Source organism: Scyliorhinus canicula, chromosome 3 (genome assembly GCF_902713615.1).
Source record: "Scyliorhinus canicula chromosome 3, sScyCan1.1, whole genome shotgun sequence".
In the NCBI taxonomy this organism is placed as follows: Eukaryota; Metazoa; Chordata; class Chondrichthyes; order Carcharhiniformes; family Scyliorhinidae; genus Scyliorhinus; species Scyliorhinus canicula.
In genome coordinates this window covers 222,347,084-222,364,939 of record NC_052148.1, presented here as the reverse complement: position 1 = coordinate 222,364,939, position 17,856 = coordinate 222,347,084, and the positions used below count along the sequence as shown (strand labels likewise).

Sequence of the window (17,856 nt, the reverse complement as noted above, 5' to 3'; positions counted from 1 at the left end):
GGGTGGGTCAGTAAATTTGCAGACAATATGAAGATTGGTGGAGTTGTGGATAGTGAGGAGGGCTGTTGTTGGCTGCAAAGAGACATAGATAGGATGCAGAGCGGGGCTGAGAAGTGGCAGATGGAGTTTAATCCTGAAAAGTGTGAGGTTGTCCATTTTGGAAGGACAAATATGAATGCGGAATACAGGGTTAACTTGTAGGGTTCTTGGCAAGTGGAGGAGCAGAGAGATCTTGGGGTCTATGTTCATAGATCTTTGAAAGTTGCCACTCAAGTGGATAGTGCTGTGAAGAAGGCCTATGGTGTGCTAGCGTTCATTAGCAGAGGGATTGAATTTAAGAGCCGTGAGGTGATGATGCAGCTGTACAAAACCTTGGTAAGGCCACATTTGGATTACTGAGTGCAGTTCTGGTCACCCCATTTTAGGAAGGATGTGGAAGCTTTGGAAAAGGTGCAAAGGAGATTTATCAGGATGTTGCCTGGAATGGAGAGTAGGTCTTACGAAGAAAAGTTGAGGGTGCTCGGCTTTTCTCATTAGAATGGAGAAGGATGAGGGGCAACTTGATAGAGGTTTATAAGATGATCAGGGGAATAGATAGAGTAGACAGTCAAGAGACTTTTTCCCCGGGTGGAAGAAACCATTACAAGGGGGGGGGGGGGGGGGGAAGAGAAGAGAGAGAGGATGTCAGAGGTAGGTTCTTTACCCAGAGAGTAGTGGGGGCATGGAATCCACTGCCTGCGGAAGTAGTTGAGTCGGAAACATTAGCGACTTTCAAGAGGCTATTGGATAGGTGCATGGATTAGGGTAGAATGATGGGGTGTAGGTTAATTTTTTCTTAATCTAGGACAAAAGTTCGGCACAACATCGTGGACCGAAGGGCCTGTTCTGTGCTGTATTTTTCTATGTTCTAACACGTGGACATCACTTGCCTGAGAACGCACAAACTGGAGAAAAAGCATCTGCGAAGGCACCACTCACCTCGAGCGTCGTAGGGTGGAGCACGCAAATGGTTAAGCGTAAACAGCGGAAGGAAAGCGCAGAATCCAGACCATCTCACCCACCACATCATCAAACACCAACTGCCAAACCTGTGGCATTGTCAGAGGATCCAGGATTGGACTATTCAGCCACCGCAGAACCCACCTCCCTGGTGTTGGAGCAACTCACCCTCAATGCTGAGGGACTGCCCGAGAGAGAGAGCTTCCTGAACAGGTATTACCCGAAGCTTCACTCTAAGGCCTTGTGCCCAACATGCCTATGGGGAGCATTTGTCGATAGGCACTTCACTTCACAGCCAAGGTTGAGGACCGCTCTCCACGGGCAGTGAACCATTGTGAACTGGGAATGTAGTTGCTTGCTCTGTTGACCAGTGGTACAGCACACCATTGTAGTCATCGCTTTTTGGAAGTCATTGTGCCAAGGGTTAAATGCTGAGCAGCAATCAGTGCCACTCACATACATAAATGGTGCTAGAGCAGCCATAATTGTGTGACTAGTTTTACTCCAGGCATGTCAATTGAGTCGCAGCTGAACAGTCTCAGCAGCAATGAGGTACTGATCACTGTACCTGCCCTTGTCAACATCCCGCCTTCAGAAGCACCCCCTCTCGTCAGGTTTGAGTCTCTCCCCACACACCCACCACATTGCTGCAAGCTTCCCTTTCATCTGGGAAGTCCTTCTAAGAAGTGTAGCTCACTGGTAGAAGGCATCCTTCAAGACAGTGCTTTTTGCATTTGATAGTCTTTCCCCAGTATCGAGCGGCATCCCCCCCCCCCCCCCCCCCCCCCCCCCCCCGACCACCACAAGTCCACCCTCTGGTACCACTCACAATTAACCCCCCATATCACCGCAAGTCAACACCTCAGTACCCCTCTAGTCAACAACCTTATCTCCCCTGAGCCTTCTGCTCCGGTACCTTAAATTCCTCCTCATTACCCTGAAATCTTCCTCCCTGGACTTATCCAGTGGTCTCCCCTGACGAATATCCCGGTACCCTGCAGTAAACCCCACGGTATCCTGCCAAATTTACTCCGGCTCCCATTGGGGCTGTTTAGCACAGGGCTAAATCGCTGGCTTTGAAAGCCGACCAAGCAGGCCAGTAGCACGGTTCGATTCCCATAACAACCTCCCTGAGCAGGCGCCGGAATGTGACGACTAGGGGCTTTTCACAGTAACTTCATTTGAAGCCTACTCGTGACAATAAGCAATTTTCATTTTTCATTTTTTCATTTCCAGTGTAACCTTGGTTGCCTTCCAGTATTACCCTGGTCTCCGTTAAGTCAGAGCCTGGTGCCGTTCCTTCATCTCGAATGAAAGCCTGGTCAGGCCCGCCCGCACCAGAGTCAGGACCTGGTTACCCACTATTTCTGGATGTTACTTATGTCGTTGATTGTGAAAACCAAGACAAAATACCTGTTCAATTCATCTGCCATCTTTTTATTGTCAATTATTAATTCCCCAGACTCACAGTAAATGTTGGTCTGAAAGAAAGTGTTAACTCAAGAAACCGTAGAAACTCTTGATCTCGGTCGTTTTGGCGAGCAGTCGATTGTACTCTAGTTGTTCCCTCCTTCTTAGGCCAAGGTATTCCGCTCCCGTTTGGGTCGGATTGGTTCAGTGACAGGAGCGGAAAATATCATGTGCAAGTCGTCTTTTACGTCAGCATAAATGTATGACACAATTGTCCTTTCTCCCCGCCTGTGACGAGGAAAGTTTGTCATTTGAATACCTTACCATGTAATTATCAGGCTCGGATGCCGGAATCATTCCCCACCCCCCCACACCCAGGGGAGCTCAGGAGAGTGCAGCACCCAGGGGCGAGGGGGTAATGCCCAAGCAGCCCAGCAGTGCCCGAGGTTCCAGGTTAACTGGTTTGGTTGCAGTGTGCTTGGCTGCTCTTTAAAAATGGCACCTCGATCTTCGGGTTGTAAGATTGCTGGCAGGGCGGCTGAATCAGATGCCAGCGACTCGTCAAGAGACCAGATCCTTTAATTTTGTTTTCGAAGTCCCAGACAATATGGTGTAGAAACCTGCTATTTCCGTCAGTGGCTTCAACACAGCTTTTCTTACCTGACATCGACTTTTGCCGATATCTGGGAAATTCTCACCCTGAACCTTTTCGTCATTTTTTTTGCTGTCTTTTATTTTCTGCCTAATCTGCTGACCTGCATCCAATTTTTTGCAATATGTCTTTTCTTTTTTTTCCCTTAAATTTAGAGAGCCCAATTATTTTTTTTCCAATTAATGGCCAATTTAGAGTGATCAATCCACCTAACCTCCACATCTTTGGGCTGTGGGGGTGAAACCCATGCAGACATGGGGAGAATGTGCAAACTCCACACGGACAGTGACCCAGGGCCGGGATTCGAACCTGGGTCCTCAGCGCCACAGTCCCAGTGCTAACCACTGCGCCACATGCCGCCCTACATGTCTTTTCTTTAAGTTTGACACTGTCTTTAACTTTATAGCTAAGCTCAGATTGTGAGTGCTCCCCGTGACATTTTTCTCTCTCATTGGAATATATCTATTCTGTGTAATCTGAAATACCCCCTTCAGTGGGCGGGATTCTCCCCTACCCGGCGGGTCCCGGCGTAGGGGAGTGGCGGCAACCACTCCGGGGTCGGGCCTCCCCAAAGGTGGGGAATTCTCCCCACCCTTGGGGGCTAGCCCCGCGCCGGAGTGGTTGGCACCAGAAGACTGGCGCAAAAAACCGGCGTCCCCGGCAGCGGAGCTGGCCGAAAGGCTTTCGCCGGTCGGCGCATGCGCCGGCGGTGACGTCAGCGGCCAGCTGACGCTGACGTCACCACCGGCGCATGCGCGATGTGGGTTTCTCTTCCGCTTCTGCCATGGCGGAGGCCGTGGAGGGGAAAGAGTGCACCCAGGGCACTGGCCCGGAGTCTGAGCGAGGGGCCCCGATCGCGGGCCAGGCCACCGTGGGGGCACCCCCCAGGATCCGATCGCCCCCACCCCCCGGGGGCCCGCTCGCGCCGCCGATCCCGCCGCCACCAGAGGTGGTTCAAACCTCAGCGGCGGGAGAGGCCTCCCAACGGCGGGACTTCGGTCCATCCGGGCCGGAGAATCACCGCAGGGGCCTCGCCGATCGGAGTGGCGAGATTCCCGCCACCGCCACTTCCCGGGTGGCGGAGAATCTCTGCCACGGCGGGGGCGGGATTTTCGGCGGCCCCAGGTGATTCTCCGACCCTGCTGGTGGTTGGAGAATTTCGCCCAGTATCTGCCACTGGATCTCTATTTACCTGTTCCTTAACCTAATTTTCCAGTTGTTTGAGATAGCTCTGCTTTCATGCTCATATTTGCCCTTATATATTTTTCCAAGTATGTACTTGAAAATGGTCTTCAAAACTCAAAATGTCCTGCAGCTAACAGTTAAAAAATGATGGGTCTCCTTTAGGAAACGTACTGCTGCAGGCAAGGCTGTTCATGCACTGTTTAACCCATTTCACTTGTGTGAGCAGCACTATTGGTGAGATAGTGCCAAGAAAATCGGATTCCTGGGACCAATTTAATTGTTGTTCTGAAAGGTTAACAAGCTTTCATTGTCGAACGAAACCATTTCAAAAATGCTAGTAATTTTACTTGTCATAGAATGTAGCTCACTGTAAATCGGGCATGATGGCAGACAGACACACACACAATTTCACAACTGATACCTTTCCTGCAGAAAGACGGCAACATTACTAACGGAACATTATGTAACTGGGGTCATAATAATAACTGAATGCATCCTCTTTCCAACACCAAATAATATTGGGCACGATTCAGTAGACGGCACATTAGCGGGGTGTTTACCGGCAGTTGCAACGCTGAAAAACACACATTTATACAGCCTCGGTAAGATTCTCTCCACCGATGCCACATTCAGAGGGATTTCCTGCTGGCAAGCTAATCTTTGCAGATCGAGACGCCATTTTGGACGGCTGCCCCAATCTCTTCTCTCCCCACCCCCATTCCCAAATCCGTTTTTGTGACCTCCCCCCCATCCTGGGGAGGCCTCTGGGAATCCTGCACACCCTCCCTCCACCTGACAATGCGCCCCCCCCCCCCCGGAACTGACCCCTGGCAGCGCCAACCTGGCACCTGAGCACCCATCCTGGCACCCTAGCAGTGCTGTCCAGCCTCCTTGGCAGTGGAAGGCTGACAGTGCCAAGGTTCTCTGGTTCCAGGTGGAGTGCCAGGGTACTTCCCTATGCTGCCCCTGAACGGCGAGAGGTCCCCCCCCCCCAAAGGTGCAGATATGCCTGGTCAATGTTTGTGTGGACAGGTACTAAAGGGCACCCTGTCGAGGTTGCCCAGGCACAGCCAGTGAGTCCTGGGCACTGGGTGAATCAAGAGAATCAATTATGCTCATTTAAGGGCAGCACGGTGGCGCACTGGGTTAGCCCTGCAACCTCACTGCGCCGAGGTCCCAGGTTCGATCCCGGCCCTGGGTCACTGCCCGTGTGGAGTTTGCACATTCTCCCCATGTTTGAGTGGGTTTTGCCCCCTCAACCCAAAGATGTGCAGGGGAGGTGGATTGGCCACGCTAAATTGCCCCTTAATTGGAAAAAATGAATCGGGTAGTCTAAATTTTAAAAAGTATATATGTGCTCATTTAAGTATCCAGATGTGGATCATGCCCACTGAGATCCAGATCATGTCTCACGAGATGTTTCAAGTGTCGCAACACCAAGTCAGGCAGGACGAGCTGTTAAATTGTCCCCATTGTTTTTGTTTCTTATCAATTGGAGCAATGAATATGAAACAAATTAATCAGAGGAAGTGATTGTTTTCAGGTACCGAAGAATATAACTTCCTGGAAACAGTGACAGAGACAAAATATCAAAAGCATGATTTTCAAAAACATGGTGTATTTTTCAACCATGGTAGAATTAATCAAGTATATTTGCTAAAATAAACACAATTATTTATTTGCAGAGCAAGGCAAAGCTGGTGAAAGAATCGGTTTATCCTTTCAATGCAAAAACTGGACTCTGCCGATATTTTTCCAGGTCTGCACTTGGTGTTTCAATCACGGGTTTTAAAGCATACAGCTTCAGGTAATCCTGCTTCATTCAGTCCATTACGTTTTACCTGATTGCAAAATAACTGGAAAACTATTTTTCAGAGCTGAGTACCAATTTGTTTACTATCAATTTGATCATGTGAAACTGATTGCGTAAAGAAGTTCAGCTTTAAGATACCAGTAATTACTTCATAACTTTCCTAAAACTCTTCAGCCCTGTCAAAGTAAACCTTGTAAACCCTTTAAAGCGTCAATAGCAGAAAATGTAAGAACTTGAACCCTCTTTATCTTGTATGAATAATCATTGTGCAATTGACAGAATAGATCACAGAGCAAGAGCTGTCAATCAGTGGCGGGGGCGATCATGGAGTGAGCAATCACACATTTGGTGCCCATCGCTCAAGGTGGTATTTTTCAGTTCTTTCCCTGTCTGAAGGGTGAAGTTTTTGGATGGAAAGAGGTGCAGGAGTACCTGGAGAAAGTGTAACTCCTCTGGTGTGGATAGTGGATGGACCCACGAACCAGGAGTGGGGCGAGAAAAGAGCTGCTGGCCAAAGTGGTGGAACCGATTAAAGTAGGGATCGAGAGTGTGGAGCAGAGGTTGTTGTCCCAGGGCCGGGCCATCCAGAAAGTGGGGGAGTACAAGGAGCAGTTGGCCTCATTGGTGGCCGAGATGGGGGTGACGCGGGAGACCCAGATGAGGCTGAAGGTGAAGGATCTGGAGAGCAGCTCCAGAAGGCAAAATTTGAAAATTGTGGGGATGGTGGTGCACCGCTTTCTGGATAAAGAGAAGATCCATCAGTGGGCGAGGCAGATGAGAAAGTACACCTAGGAAGGGAACAAGCTGCGGGTGTACCAGGACTTGGGTGCAGAACTGGCAAAGAGGAGGGCTGGGTTTAATAGGGTCAAGGCTGCCCTCTTAAGAATGGGGTGAAGTTTTGGGCGCTGTACCCGGCTCACCTCGGGTGACTTTCCAGAAGTGTGAATATTATTTTGGCACGCCAGGAGAGGCGATGGAGTTTATGAGGGACAGTGGACTAGCAGGAGAAGGAAAACATTGAACTTGAGGAGTTTGTGCGCATGTTTCTTTATTCTCGGGAAACATTTCCCCTTGAAATGTTTCTTTTGTTTCGATGGCGGGCTGTTTGGAGGGCAGGCGTTCCATGGGCAACATCAAGGGTGAATGCATCTTTTTTTCTTTCTAGGGGAGCGTGGACGTGGGGAGGGAAATTGCGAGGGTAAGGGCTTTGGAGGCTTTGGGCGGGGGCCATCATGCTAGCTGGGCGGGTTAGTTAACGGGAGTGCAGTGGGAGGTTTTCAGGAGCTGGAGGTGGGGAGGGGGATGGGTTGTTGTTTTGTTTGGGAGTGGGGGAGGGTTGCTGACAAGGGTGTGTTGATGTGGCGCAGCTGGAAAGGGAGTGATGACAGTGGATATCCGAAGGTGGGCCAGGAGGGCCGCGTATGATGAGCCGGGGGCTGGCCCAAAAAGGGATATGGTTGATCGGCAGGGGAGGGGGCAGGGGAGCCCCTGACCAGGCTGGTCACGTGGAATGCGAGGGGGCTGAATGGGCCAGTCAAACGGTCACGTGTGTTCGCACACCTGAGGAGGGTAAAGGTGACGTGGCTTTTTTTGCAGGAGGCCCATTTAAAGATAGGGGGTTGGATTCTCCGATTTTGAGATAAGTGCTGACGCCGGTGTGGAACGACTGAACAAATGGCACAAAATGGCCACCCATCCTCCATCTGGTGGGGGGCTAGCAGGCACGCAGCGTAGACTCCCCGGCTCTAGCTGCGGATATGGCCGGAGAATTGCCGGGTCCATGGCCGCGCATGTGCACACCGGCGTGCCAAATATTGCCCCCCTATGGCTAGGATCGTCACCCCGGACCACCCCCCCACCAGTGCCCGTGGATCAGCTCCCCCGACTGTGGCACCGCTGGAGTTAGTCCGCAGCTGCCAAGACGAGTTTTCGGAAAAAATTACCGTACGCGACCGACACTGTGGGGAACTTGGCCCATTGGGGGGAGGGCCTCAAGTAAAGTCCTGTAGCTGTCCCGTCGTCGTGCCGTTTTGGAGGGGGCGGAGCATCGCCAAAGCACCACCGCCCCTGATTTCAGCACCAATGTGGATTCTCCGGCCGATCGCCGAACACGATTCTGACGTTGGAGACCGGAGAATCCCGCCCAGGGGCTCAGACAAGGCTAAGGAAAGGGTGGGGCACTCGGGACTGGATATGAAGAGGAGGGGGTAGGCGATGCTGGTGAATAAGTGGATGGCGTTCGAGGTGGGGAATGTTGTGGCAGACTTGGAAGGGGTGAGGGGGTGGAGGTTTGTGAGTTTGTGATGGTGAGTGGGAAGCTGGAGGGGTTGCCGGTGATCCTGTTAAACGTTTATGCCCCAAATTGGGATGATGCAGATTTCATGGTACGGGTGCTGGGGAAGATTCCGGACTTGAACTCGCACCGGTTGATCATGGGGGGGGGGTGGATTTTAATACGATTATAGAGCCAAGCTTGAACCAAATGGAGCCCGAGGTCAGGTAGCTAACGGAAGGGGTTAATGGAGCATATGGCCGGGGGGGGGAGCGGGATGCATGGAGGTTTGGGAAGCTAAGGGCGAAGGAATTCTCATACTTCCCCCATGTTCCTGGATAGATTTTGTTTGTGGTGGATAAGGTGTTGCTGGCAGGGGTGGTCGATTCGGAGTATTCGGCGATTGTGGTTTCAGACCATGCGCCGTACTGGGTGGATTTGCGGATGGACTGGAGGGTGGCCCAGTGCCCGCAGTGGAGATTGGATGTGGGATTTTTTGTGGATGAGAACCTGAGGGTAGACAGGGGGGACTCGGAGCGCCCAGAGGCAGGGTTGTTGAGGGAGAGGCAGAGGCTCCAGATGGAGTTCCGTTTAGTGTCCATGGGGAAGGCGATGGGGCAGCTACGGAGAGCCAGGGGGGCAGCATATGAACACATTGAGAAGGCGAGCACGATGTTGGCCCGCCAGCTGAGGAAGCAAGAGGCGGTGAGGGAGATTGGCAGAGTAAAGGACGAGATGGGAAGGGTGATGTTGGAGCCGGAGGGGGTGAACGGCATGTTTGAGCCGTTTTATAAGAGGTTAAGTCAGTCACAGCCCCTGACTGTGGGTGGTGGTGGGGTGTGTGTGTGTGTGTGTGTGTGTGTGTGGGGGGGGGGACTGGCAATGGCGCTTACAGCGTCAAGGGATTGTGCGGGGGAGCGTCGAGCACAGGGTTTTGCTGTGCACGGACAACGTGTTAATATTTTGGTCCCATTGGGGGTATTATGGGGACCACTTCTCCGTGTACAGGTTGAACATGGGAAAGAGCGAGATGTTTTTGATTGAGACCAGAGGGCAGGAGAGGAGGTTAGGGGAGTTGCTGTTTAAGTTAGTGGGGACGAGTTTTAGATACCTGGCCATTGGGCGCAGCTGGCCAAGTTGAATTTGACTCGGCTGGTGGAGCAGATGAAGGAGAACCTTAAGAGGTGGGATGTGCTCCCGCTGGCAGGACGGGTGCAGACAGTAAAGAAGACGGTGCTCTCAAGGTTCCTGTTTGTATTTCAGAACCTCACAATTTTTGTCCCAAAGTCGTTCTTTAAAAAGGTTAATGCGCTGATCTCTGGGTTTGTGTCGGCGGGGAAGACCCCGCGGGTCAAGAGGGCCGAATATAATGAACTACGACCGCGTGGCGAACATCGCTATGGTTAGGAAATGGGTAGTGGGGGCGGATGGAGGTGGCTTCTTGCAGGTGAACGAGTTTAAGGGCATTGTCAACAGTGCCTCTGCCATTCTCGCCAGCCAGGCACTCCATGAGCCCAGTGGTAATGTCGGCCCTAAAGGTCTGGGGACAGTGGAGGCAGCATCTGGGACTGGAAGGTGCCTCGGTGTTGGCACCAAATCTGTGGCAGTCATAGGTTTGCACTGGGGCAGCGGGAGGGGCTGGATGCGAGGTTTTGGGTGGGGGGGGGGTGGGGGGGCTGGGGGGGGGGGGGCTGGCGGCAGGCAGGGATTGAGTGATTAGGCGACGTGTTTAATGGGGACAGTTTCGCGAAATTTGAGGAACTGAAGGAAGAGTATGAGCTGCCCAGGGGGAATGATTTCAGTGATTTCAGGTACCTGCATGTACTGGATTTTGTGAAGAGGGAGATGCCGCCTTTTCTTGGGTTACCGCCCTTGGGGTTGCACGACAAGGTGCCGTCGAAAGAGGAGATAGGGGAGGAGAAGGTGGTCTAGGTCTACAAGGAGCTGATGGATTAGGAGGGGCCCCTGGGTGGGAACATGAAGCATAAGTGGGAGGAGGAGCTGCGAGGGGAGGGAGAAGTGGAGGCTTGGATGTGGGCTGAGGCCCTGTGGAGAGTGAATGCGTCCTCGTTGTGTGTGAGGCAAAGCCTCATTCAGTTTAAAGTAATAATTAACGCACATATGATGGTAGTGAGGATGAGTAGGTTTTTTGAGGGAGGTAGACGATAGGTATGGGCGGTGCGCAGGGTGACCCACGAATCACGTCCACTTGTTCTGGGCATGTCCGAAGCTAAGGGGTTCTGACAGGGGTTTGCGGACGTAATGTCTGAGGTGATGGGGGTCGCAAATCCAGAAGTAGTGGTATTTGGGGTGTCGGAAGACCCTGGAGTCCAGGGGGTGAGAGGCTAATGTCTTGGCCTTTGCCTCCCTGATAGCCTGGAGACGGATCTTACTGGGATTGAGGGAATTGAAGCCATCAAAACCGTGGGTGTGGGTGAGCGACCTGCCAGAATTCCTGAGGCTGGAGAAGGTAAAGTTCATCCCGAAGGGGTCGTTGATGAATTCGCTTGGAGGTGGAAACCGTTCATTGACTTCTTTAAGGAGGATCGAAGAGTCAGCAAAAGGTGGGGGGGGGGAGCGGGTGAAGGGGATTAAAATGGGTACGGCTGGATTGGGGAGGGGGGGGCGAGGGGGTTGGTTATCTATAACGTTATATAATTCTGCTTCAGCTTCAGTTTGTTTGTTTATGAAAATGCCTGAATAAAATATTTTTTTAAAAAAGCAATGTTATCCCTGAGGTGCAGCCATTTCAACAGAATAATAGATGTCTGCACTCCCAGCGAAGGTGCATAATGAATCTTGGCTTGTGAACCATGAGTCCATTAAAAGCTTGTTTACAGCCATGAAAAGTTTGGAGGACGGGGACGCGGAGGCCACTATAGGGCCGGCTAGATCAGCCACCGTGCCGTCCTTTCATTATTCTAACCTCCAGGGATGATATGCCTAATCTGCTCAATGGCTCTTCATAGGATAACGGTCATCTCAACAATCAATTGCAGGTTAGTCTTCCTCTAATGCAAGTATATCCTTCCTTAGGCAAGAAAGATTAAGCAGTGCAAAGTAATGCAGGTGCGATCTCACTGATTTTACAGCAAGATTTCCTTAGTCTTATATTTGTAATAAAGGCTGTCATATAATTTCTCTGCCTCGTGATGCCGCAAACCGCGATCGGGCGGCAGTCGAAATAGAAGTCCGCCCCGGTGCCGATTCGGGCAACATGCTCCAGTCCCTCGCTGGTGGCGATAATGAGGTTTCCACCCCGCGCCGACAAGGGCATACAAAACTGACATTTGAATGCATTTAAAATGTGATTGAAGGGTTAGACACAGTCTGCCCCGCCCATCCACGATGCTCCGCTCCTCTGAGGCAGGCGTCTCCTGGGAGTGAATTACTGGAAGTATTTATAAACGTGGACTGGGCGCCATGGAGGGGAAGCAGGAGGCTAAAAATCACCGAAAAACCATTGATAACTGTCCGGCTTGTTGGGAGTGTCTGCCTGGGCTGGGAGCAGAGGCTTGGTGCCAGATCTGTGGATTTAGGGTGTTGCCCTGAATCCACTCCACCCCTCCGGATCAAGGGCTATCTCCTCCTGGTGAGACTGACAACACTGACTGCCTCAGCCACTACCTCCCAGGCAGTGTTCAAGAGGGCAGGCTTGAGTCTGCAGCCTACGCTGAGGAAGAGGATGTCCCTCCACTCCTCGCTGACATGGAGCTGTGGGTGCACCTTGCACTCTCAACCTAGATCTTCTCTAAGCCATCTTGGTGGCTGCAGTGAAGTAGTAAGTGTGTAGTAAAAACAGCGTCAGCTGCCAGTCTGTCTCAGTCGTTAGAATGCCTCCTGGGCCAGGAATTGCTCTGAATACGCACCAGCAGAATGCTAGCCTATTAGCATGTCCTGAATTGTTCCACAAATAGCGCCTCCAGTGGGTAGGCAAACCGCCGCAGTTCAGTTCCGGTGTCAACACTTAGGACGCAATTCAATGATAAGATTTCAAAGTGTGGCAGTAAGCAGGAACTGCCGCGGATTTTCCGATGCTTGGCCTGGCAAGGCCATCACCACAATCCAACGTTTAATTGGTCCACTTAAGGAGGCCCCCCAAGCTTCACACCACAAATTATGGCTTGCCAACCAATTCGTCAAGACTGCGCTCGCCAGTCCCCCACTTGCATGAAAACTGCTTTTGCACAGCCAGCCCCCCAATTCAGCTCGCAGCCATGGCACCAAGGTGACCAGCCCCACGATTCGGGGATGCAGACCTGGGGAGGTTCCTCGAGGCAGTCGAAGCCAGAAGGGATATCCTGTTTCCCCCGAAGATCCTGGAGGGTCAGCCACAAGGCAGCCAATGTTGCCTGGGAGGAAATAACAGCCGTCAGATCGGCCAATGTGACCAGGAGGTCCAGCACCCAGTGCCGCAAGGTCAATGACCTACACTAGGCAGCATGGGTGAGTTGGCACCGGACCCCCTCTACAGGAATGCACGGCACACGCCCAGAACCATGCTGTGCCATGACTCGCCCATGCAGCCCAAGGCGCCCCCTCCAAATTCTTCCCACCCCTCCACGTGAACTATCCCACCCACTCCAAGCCCCCTCTTACCCCCACCCCGCGGTGAACCACACGTGCGTCCAACGATACCCTCTCTGTGTCCCCACAGAAGAAGTTGTCCCACAACTGTCGGGAGTGGACCCAGACAGGCGACGGGGTGCAGGACATCAGACTTCTTGCCACCTTCGAGGAATGGGCCCTGGAGGTGACTGAGTGGCCGAGGATAGTCCGGTCACCTTCGCCAGCAACTTGAAGTCTACATTCAATAGTGATATCGGGAGGTACGACCCACACTGCATTTTCAATATGCAAGAGATAATTACCTCTGCCCAACACTAAAACTCTAGTATAGCACTGTCCTCTCTCGCTCAATCTGAATTTGAAATTCTAGTATGCTGTGATCATTCATTGCATTAATGACAAGACTATTTATCAACCCTTCTTCATTACATAATACTAAATATAAAATAGCCTGCTCCCTGGTTGGCTCCATAACATATTGCTCTAAGAAACAATCTCTCATGCACTCTAAGAAATCTCCCTCAAGGTTACCCTTGCCAATTTTGATTGATCCAGTCACCCGTTGTGTCCTTCTCACAAGTCCTCATTATTTATTAGTTTATACTATGCCCCACTTTGGAAGTATTGCTCAGGGGTATGTAAATTACTCCAACCAAGGTGTTTTTTCCCTTGTACCGGGTCGCTGTGTCGGTCACCGACCTCTGTACCCTATCCCCCAAGAGTCAACAGGCAATCCTGGGGTGGTTGTCGAGGAGGTCGGGTATATCGGACTGCCCCTGGATGTAGCTGTCGTGCACGCTCCCCGGGAAACATGCACACACATGCATAATCTTGTGCTGGTTGCACACGAGCTGGATGTTCAGGGAGTGGAACCCCTTCCTGTTGACGTAGGGTACTCCCCGACGGCTCGGTATGCGCAAGGTGACATGCGTGCCATCGAATAAACCCTGGACCTGGCACATCCCGACGATGGCCGAAAATCCTGCTACCCGGAAATCTTGTTGGGTTTGGTCCATGTCAAAAGTTTATGTAGTTTTCTGCCCGGGCAAACAGGGCAAAGCTGTCAGCTGTAGCTTGCGAGATGCCACACACATCCCCGCTCGAGCCCTGGAATGATCCTGAGGTGTAGAAGTTCAGGGCTGTGTTGACCGTGACAGCCACCAGGAGCGGGTATCTTCCTCCTCCACATGGTGCCAACTTCACCAGGACATGGCACTGTCTGCTTGTTGAGGCAAAGCCTTCTGCGGTACATCATCTGCTGTCTGTCATCTGCTCGAAAGGCCAGCGATGCTTGTACACCTTGGGCAGCCACGGCCTTCCCTCTCTGGGTCTCACCTTGGCCTGATGGTTGGCTGAGCCCTTAGGGTGTGGGTCGAGGTCCAGCAGATGTGTCGCCGCCTCGGGCCTATGTCAAGGCTGCTGCTGCCGCCGCCTTCTCCGGTTTCTGGCCGCCTGGCCAGATATCTGTAAGGATTTGGGAGAGGGTAAGAGACTGACAAATAATGATGTCTTTCACCCTGGGCTGGGTTGGGTTGGGTTGGGCTGGCCCGGGTTGGGTTGGGTTGGGCTGGCCCGCCCCCCCCCTCCAATACCCTGGGAGACCCCCATGAGTACCAGTCCATCTGGTCCCTGTTTGCGAAGAGGTTAGAGCCCATGAATTGGTTAGATCTCCGGAACACATATTAGAGTGATACCAGCTGGTACAAAATGGCCACCGATTCCCCGTTTTGCTGGGGCTAGCAGGACGGCAGCGTAGAGCACTCGGCTCTAGCTGCTGATATGTCCCGGAGAATTGCCGGGTCCGTGGCCGCGCTTGCGCACGGCGGCGGCCTGCAGCACCGTGCAAAATGGCCCGCGAAATAGTCCCCACCCTTTGGCTGGCTCGCACGCCCTGGACCATCACCAACAGTGCCCCCAGCCCCGAATAATGTGCCCCCTGCCCAGGGATCGGCCCTGCCTCGACTATGGCGGCACTGGACTGTATCCACATCAGCCACGCAGAGTTCCCGACAGGTGAGACCATGAGACACACACGCCGTTGGGAACTAGGCCAATCGGGGGCAGAGCATTGGAGGGCGGGCCTAGGTAATGTCCTGAGGCCGCCGATACATTGCGAGGCGTGCTCCTAGAGTACTCTGCTTTGGAGGGGGAAGAGCATCGCAAAAGCGACGTCGCCCTCTATTTCCTCAGAAATTTGAATTCTCTGGCCGGTCGCCGAACGTGATTTCGCCGTCGGCAACCGGAGAATCCTACCCTATGTGTGGGATTCTCCCTCCTGCCGCACCCATTTTCTGGTTCGGCGCGTCCCCACCAGCAGCGGGATCCTCCGACGCAGTACCCAGCCAATGGGGTTTCCCATTGTGGGCACTCCCACACCGTCGGGAAATCCATGTGACTGCACAATCGGTGAAGCGGAGATCCCACCGACGGAGAATCCAGCCCTATGTTCTCCTACTGGAGGAGATAGAGAGCGTGCAATTCACAATGCAGTTCAGTGTCCCTTGCCATGCAAATTTATGCAGGGCCAAGAAACGCGGGATTCCTGAGGGAGTCCAGCTCCTGGCCCGCCATTTAGAACGGGCGGCCCGAGTGCGAAATCATGCGGCCGGCAACCCTACCGCCCATCCCCACCGCCCCTATTCCCCCCCCCCCCCCCCGCCCCCCCCCCTCACCACACTGCAAATCAGCCACCTCCCCCGCATCGCAAAGCAGCCCCCCACCCCCAGATTTTCTGGGTGCTCCTTCCCCCAAGTATGGGGCTCATCCCTCTCCAAACCTCCGTAAATAGGCAGAACCCCCAGAGACCCCGAACTAAATGGGCCTCCCACAAGGACCCCCTAACTAGAGGGACCCCCGCAGATCCCCAAACTAGTGGGATCATGCGACAGGGACCCCTCAACTAAAGGGTCCCCCCACAGGGATCTCGAACTAGAGGACCACCCCATGACACCCCAAAGTAGTCGGACCCCATCACAGGGTCTGCCTAACTAGAGGGATCCTCCCTCAGGAACTCCTCAATGAGAGAGACCCCACAAAGACCCCCAAACTAGTGGGACCCCTTAACTAGAAGGGCTCCCCCACCAGGACCTTCGAACCAAAAGGACCCCTCAGAAGAGAGAGCCCTTTCTGGAAGCTAGACAACAGTCCAGGCAGGGGCAGTGAAAATTATTACAGCTATATCACTCACTTGGAAGCTCCAGGTGTCCATCCCTGAAAAGAGAACAGCTGTGACCCATGTTGAAACCCCTCAGATCCATGCCGCAAGCCATTGGAGTGGATTCTCCGTTTAAAAGACTAAAGGCTGAATTCTCTGTTTCAGCGGCGAAGTGCCGGCTGAAACGGAGAACTCGTGGGCGTTTTAGATCGGCAAAAATCGGCGCCGAATCTTCTGATTCCGGGTCTGGTGAGGGGCTAGCAGCGGCGCCGGATGAAACACCCGGCTCCCACGCCAAAAACAGCTAGAGAACAGCCGGGTCGCTCATGCACACAGCGACAACCTGCCAGTGTCACACCTTACAACATGGCGCCGTCCCTGACCCGCCATCCATGACCCCACAATCCACCCCCTGGCCACTCCGCTCCAGTCCCCCCCAGCCTTCACGGAAGCCCCCGCGGCACGGATCCTGGCCGTATGTGGTGGTTCTGGGTACAGTCTAGGTACCCACACTGCCACATTCCTGACCGCTCAGACCACAGGCCAACACCGCAGTCGGGAAAGCGGCCCATCGGGGGTGGAGCATCATGGGAGGGCCTTCCAATGACGTGCCAATGCCGTTGCAACAGTGTGCGGCGCGCAACGCATTTATACTACTTCTGAGGGGACGGAGCATGGATGACTGGCGTCCAACCGGCACCGGCCCCGATTTGGGCATCGTAATGTATTTTCCGCCCGATCACCGATTACAATGTGTTGGGCAACGGAGAATCCCGCCCAAAATGCTGACGGCGGGACTGAATCAGGAGTATTCTCTGATCCTAATGTGGTTGACAGGTTCGGAGCTATTCAGGGCATGCTAATGGGCCAGTATTCTCACCAGGTGAAACTAGTCCAATTCCAACTCACACAAGTGTCGGATTCGCTGGGGTCGGGATTGGCGCTCAGGAGATACATAGAAGTACTCCACTGCCCACGTAGTCATTCCAGCCAAGAACACGGCACCTCGTAGAGCAGCCCCAAGGTTCACAGATGCAGAGCTGGACATCATGCTGGATGCCCTGGAAGAGAGGCATGATACCCTGTTCCCCAGGATGGAAAGGAGGTTGCCACCCACCGAGGTCAACCGGGCCTGTGGGAAGGTGGCAGAGATGGTGATCACTGTGGGCCCCACCGCAAGGACTGGCCAGCAGTGCTCAAAGAAGCTGCATGACCTCCTCAGGGTGGCCTGGCCCCACCAGGCTGACAGGTAAGCAGTGCTGCATGAGGATTGGTCCCCCTCCACTGAGGGCGACTGGACCCCAGCTGCCAGCAACCCCTTCGCACTCATGCTGCACCACATGCCAAGACTGTACCTCCCCAATGGCTGGGTGCCCTGCATACACAGGCCACTAACTGCAGACCCCTGGTGCAGCCTGTGTCCGATTGTTTCTCACTGTGCATTATCTAACCCCGCAGGAGAAAACGACCCAGAACCACTGTGAGCAGGAGAGTACGTGAGGTGGCCTGCCAGATATGCAGGCCCTCCCAGACGGAGGTCAGCATGGGACAACCAAGTGAGCCCCAAATGAATTGCGATGTCCCTGTGACAAGTGAGTCACCCCTCTGCTGCACACCACGCCTACCATGCATCTGGTCTTTTGTCTTGTAGGATCACCTCCCGACGGGGCAGACCTGTCCGGCTTCCCTCACCCTTAGCCACAACCCCACAATTCACCTGCCGATGAGGCTAGCCCTGCCGACAAGGCTGGACAGCCCCTCTTCCTCAGCCGCAATGCTGCAACACTCCAGAGCACCAGTTT

The 17,856-nt window shown here is 53.3% G+C and overlaps 1 protein-coding gene across 1 annotated transcript in view; it reads left to right on the top strand.

The window, feature by feature from the left end:
* Positions 1 to 17,856, top strand: part of ctso (cathepsin O) — a 67,768-nt gene that overhangs the window by 25,275 nt on the left and 24,637 nt on the right. The window contains exon 5 of the mRNA XM_038792292.1: positions 5,932 to 6,053. Within this exon, the coding sequence (XP_038648220.1) occupies positions 5,932 to 6,053 (122 nt within the window). The remainder of the gene's footprint in view (positions 1 to 5,931; positions 6,054 to 17,856) is intronic.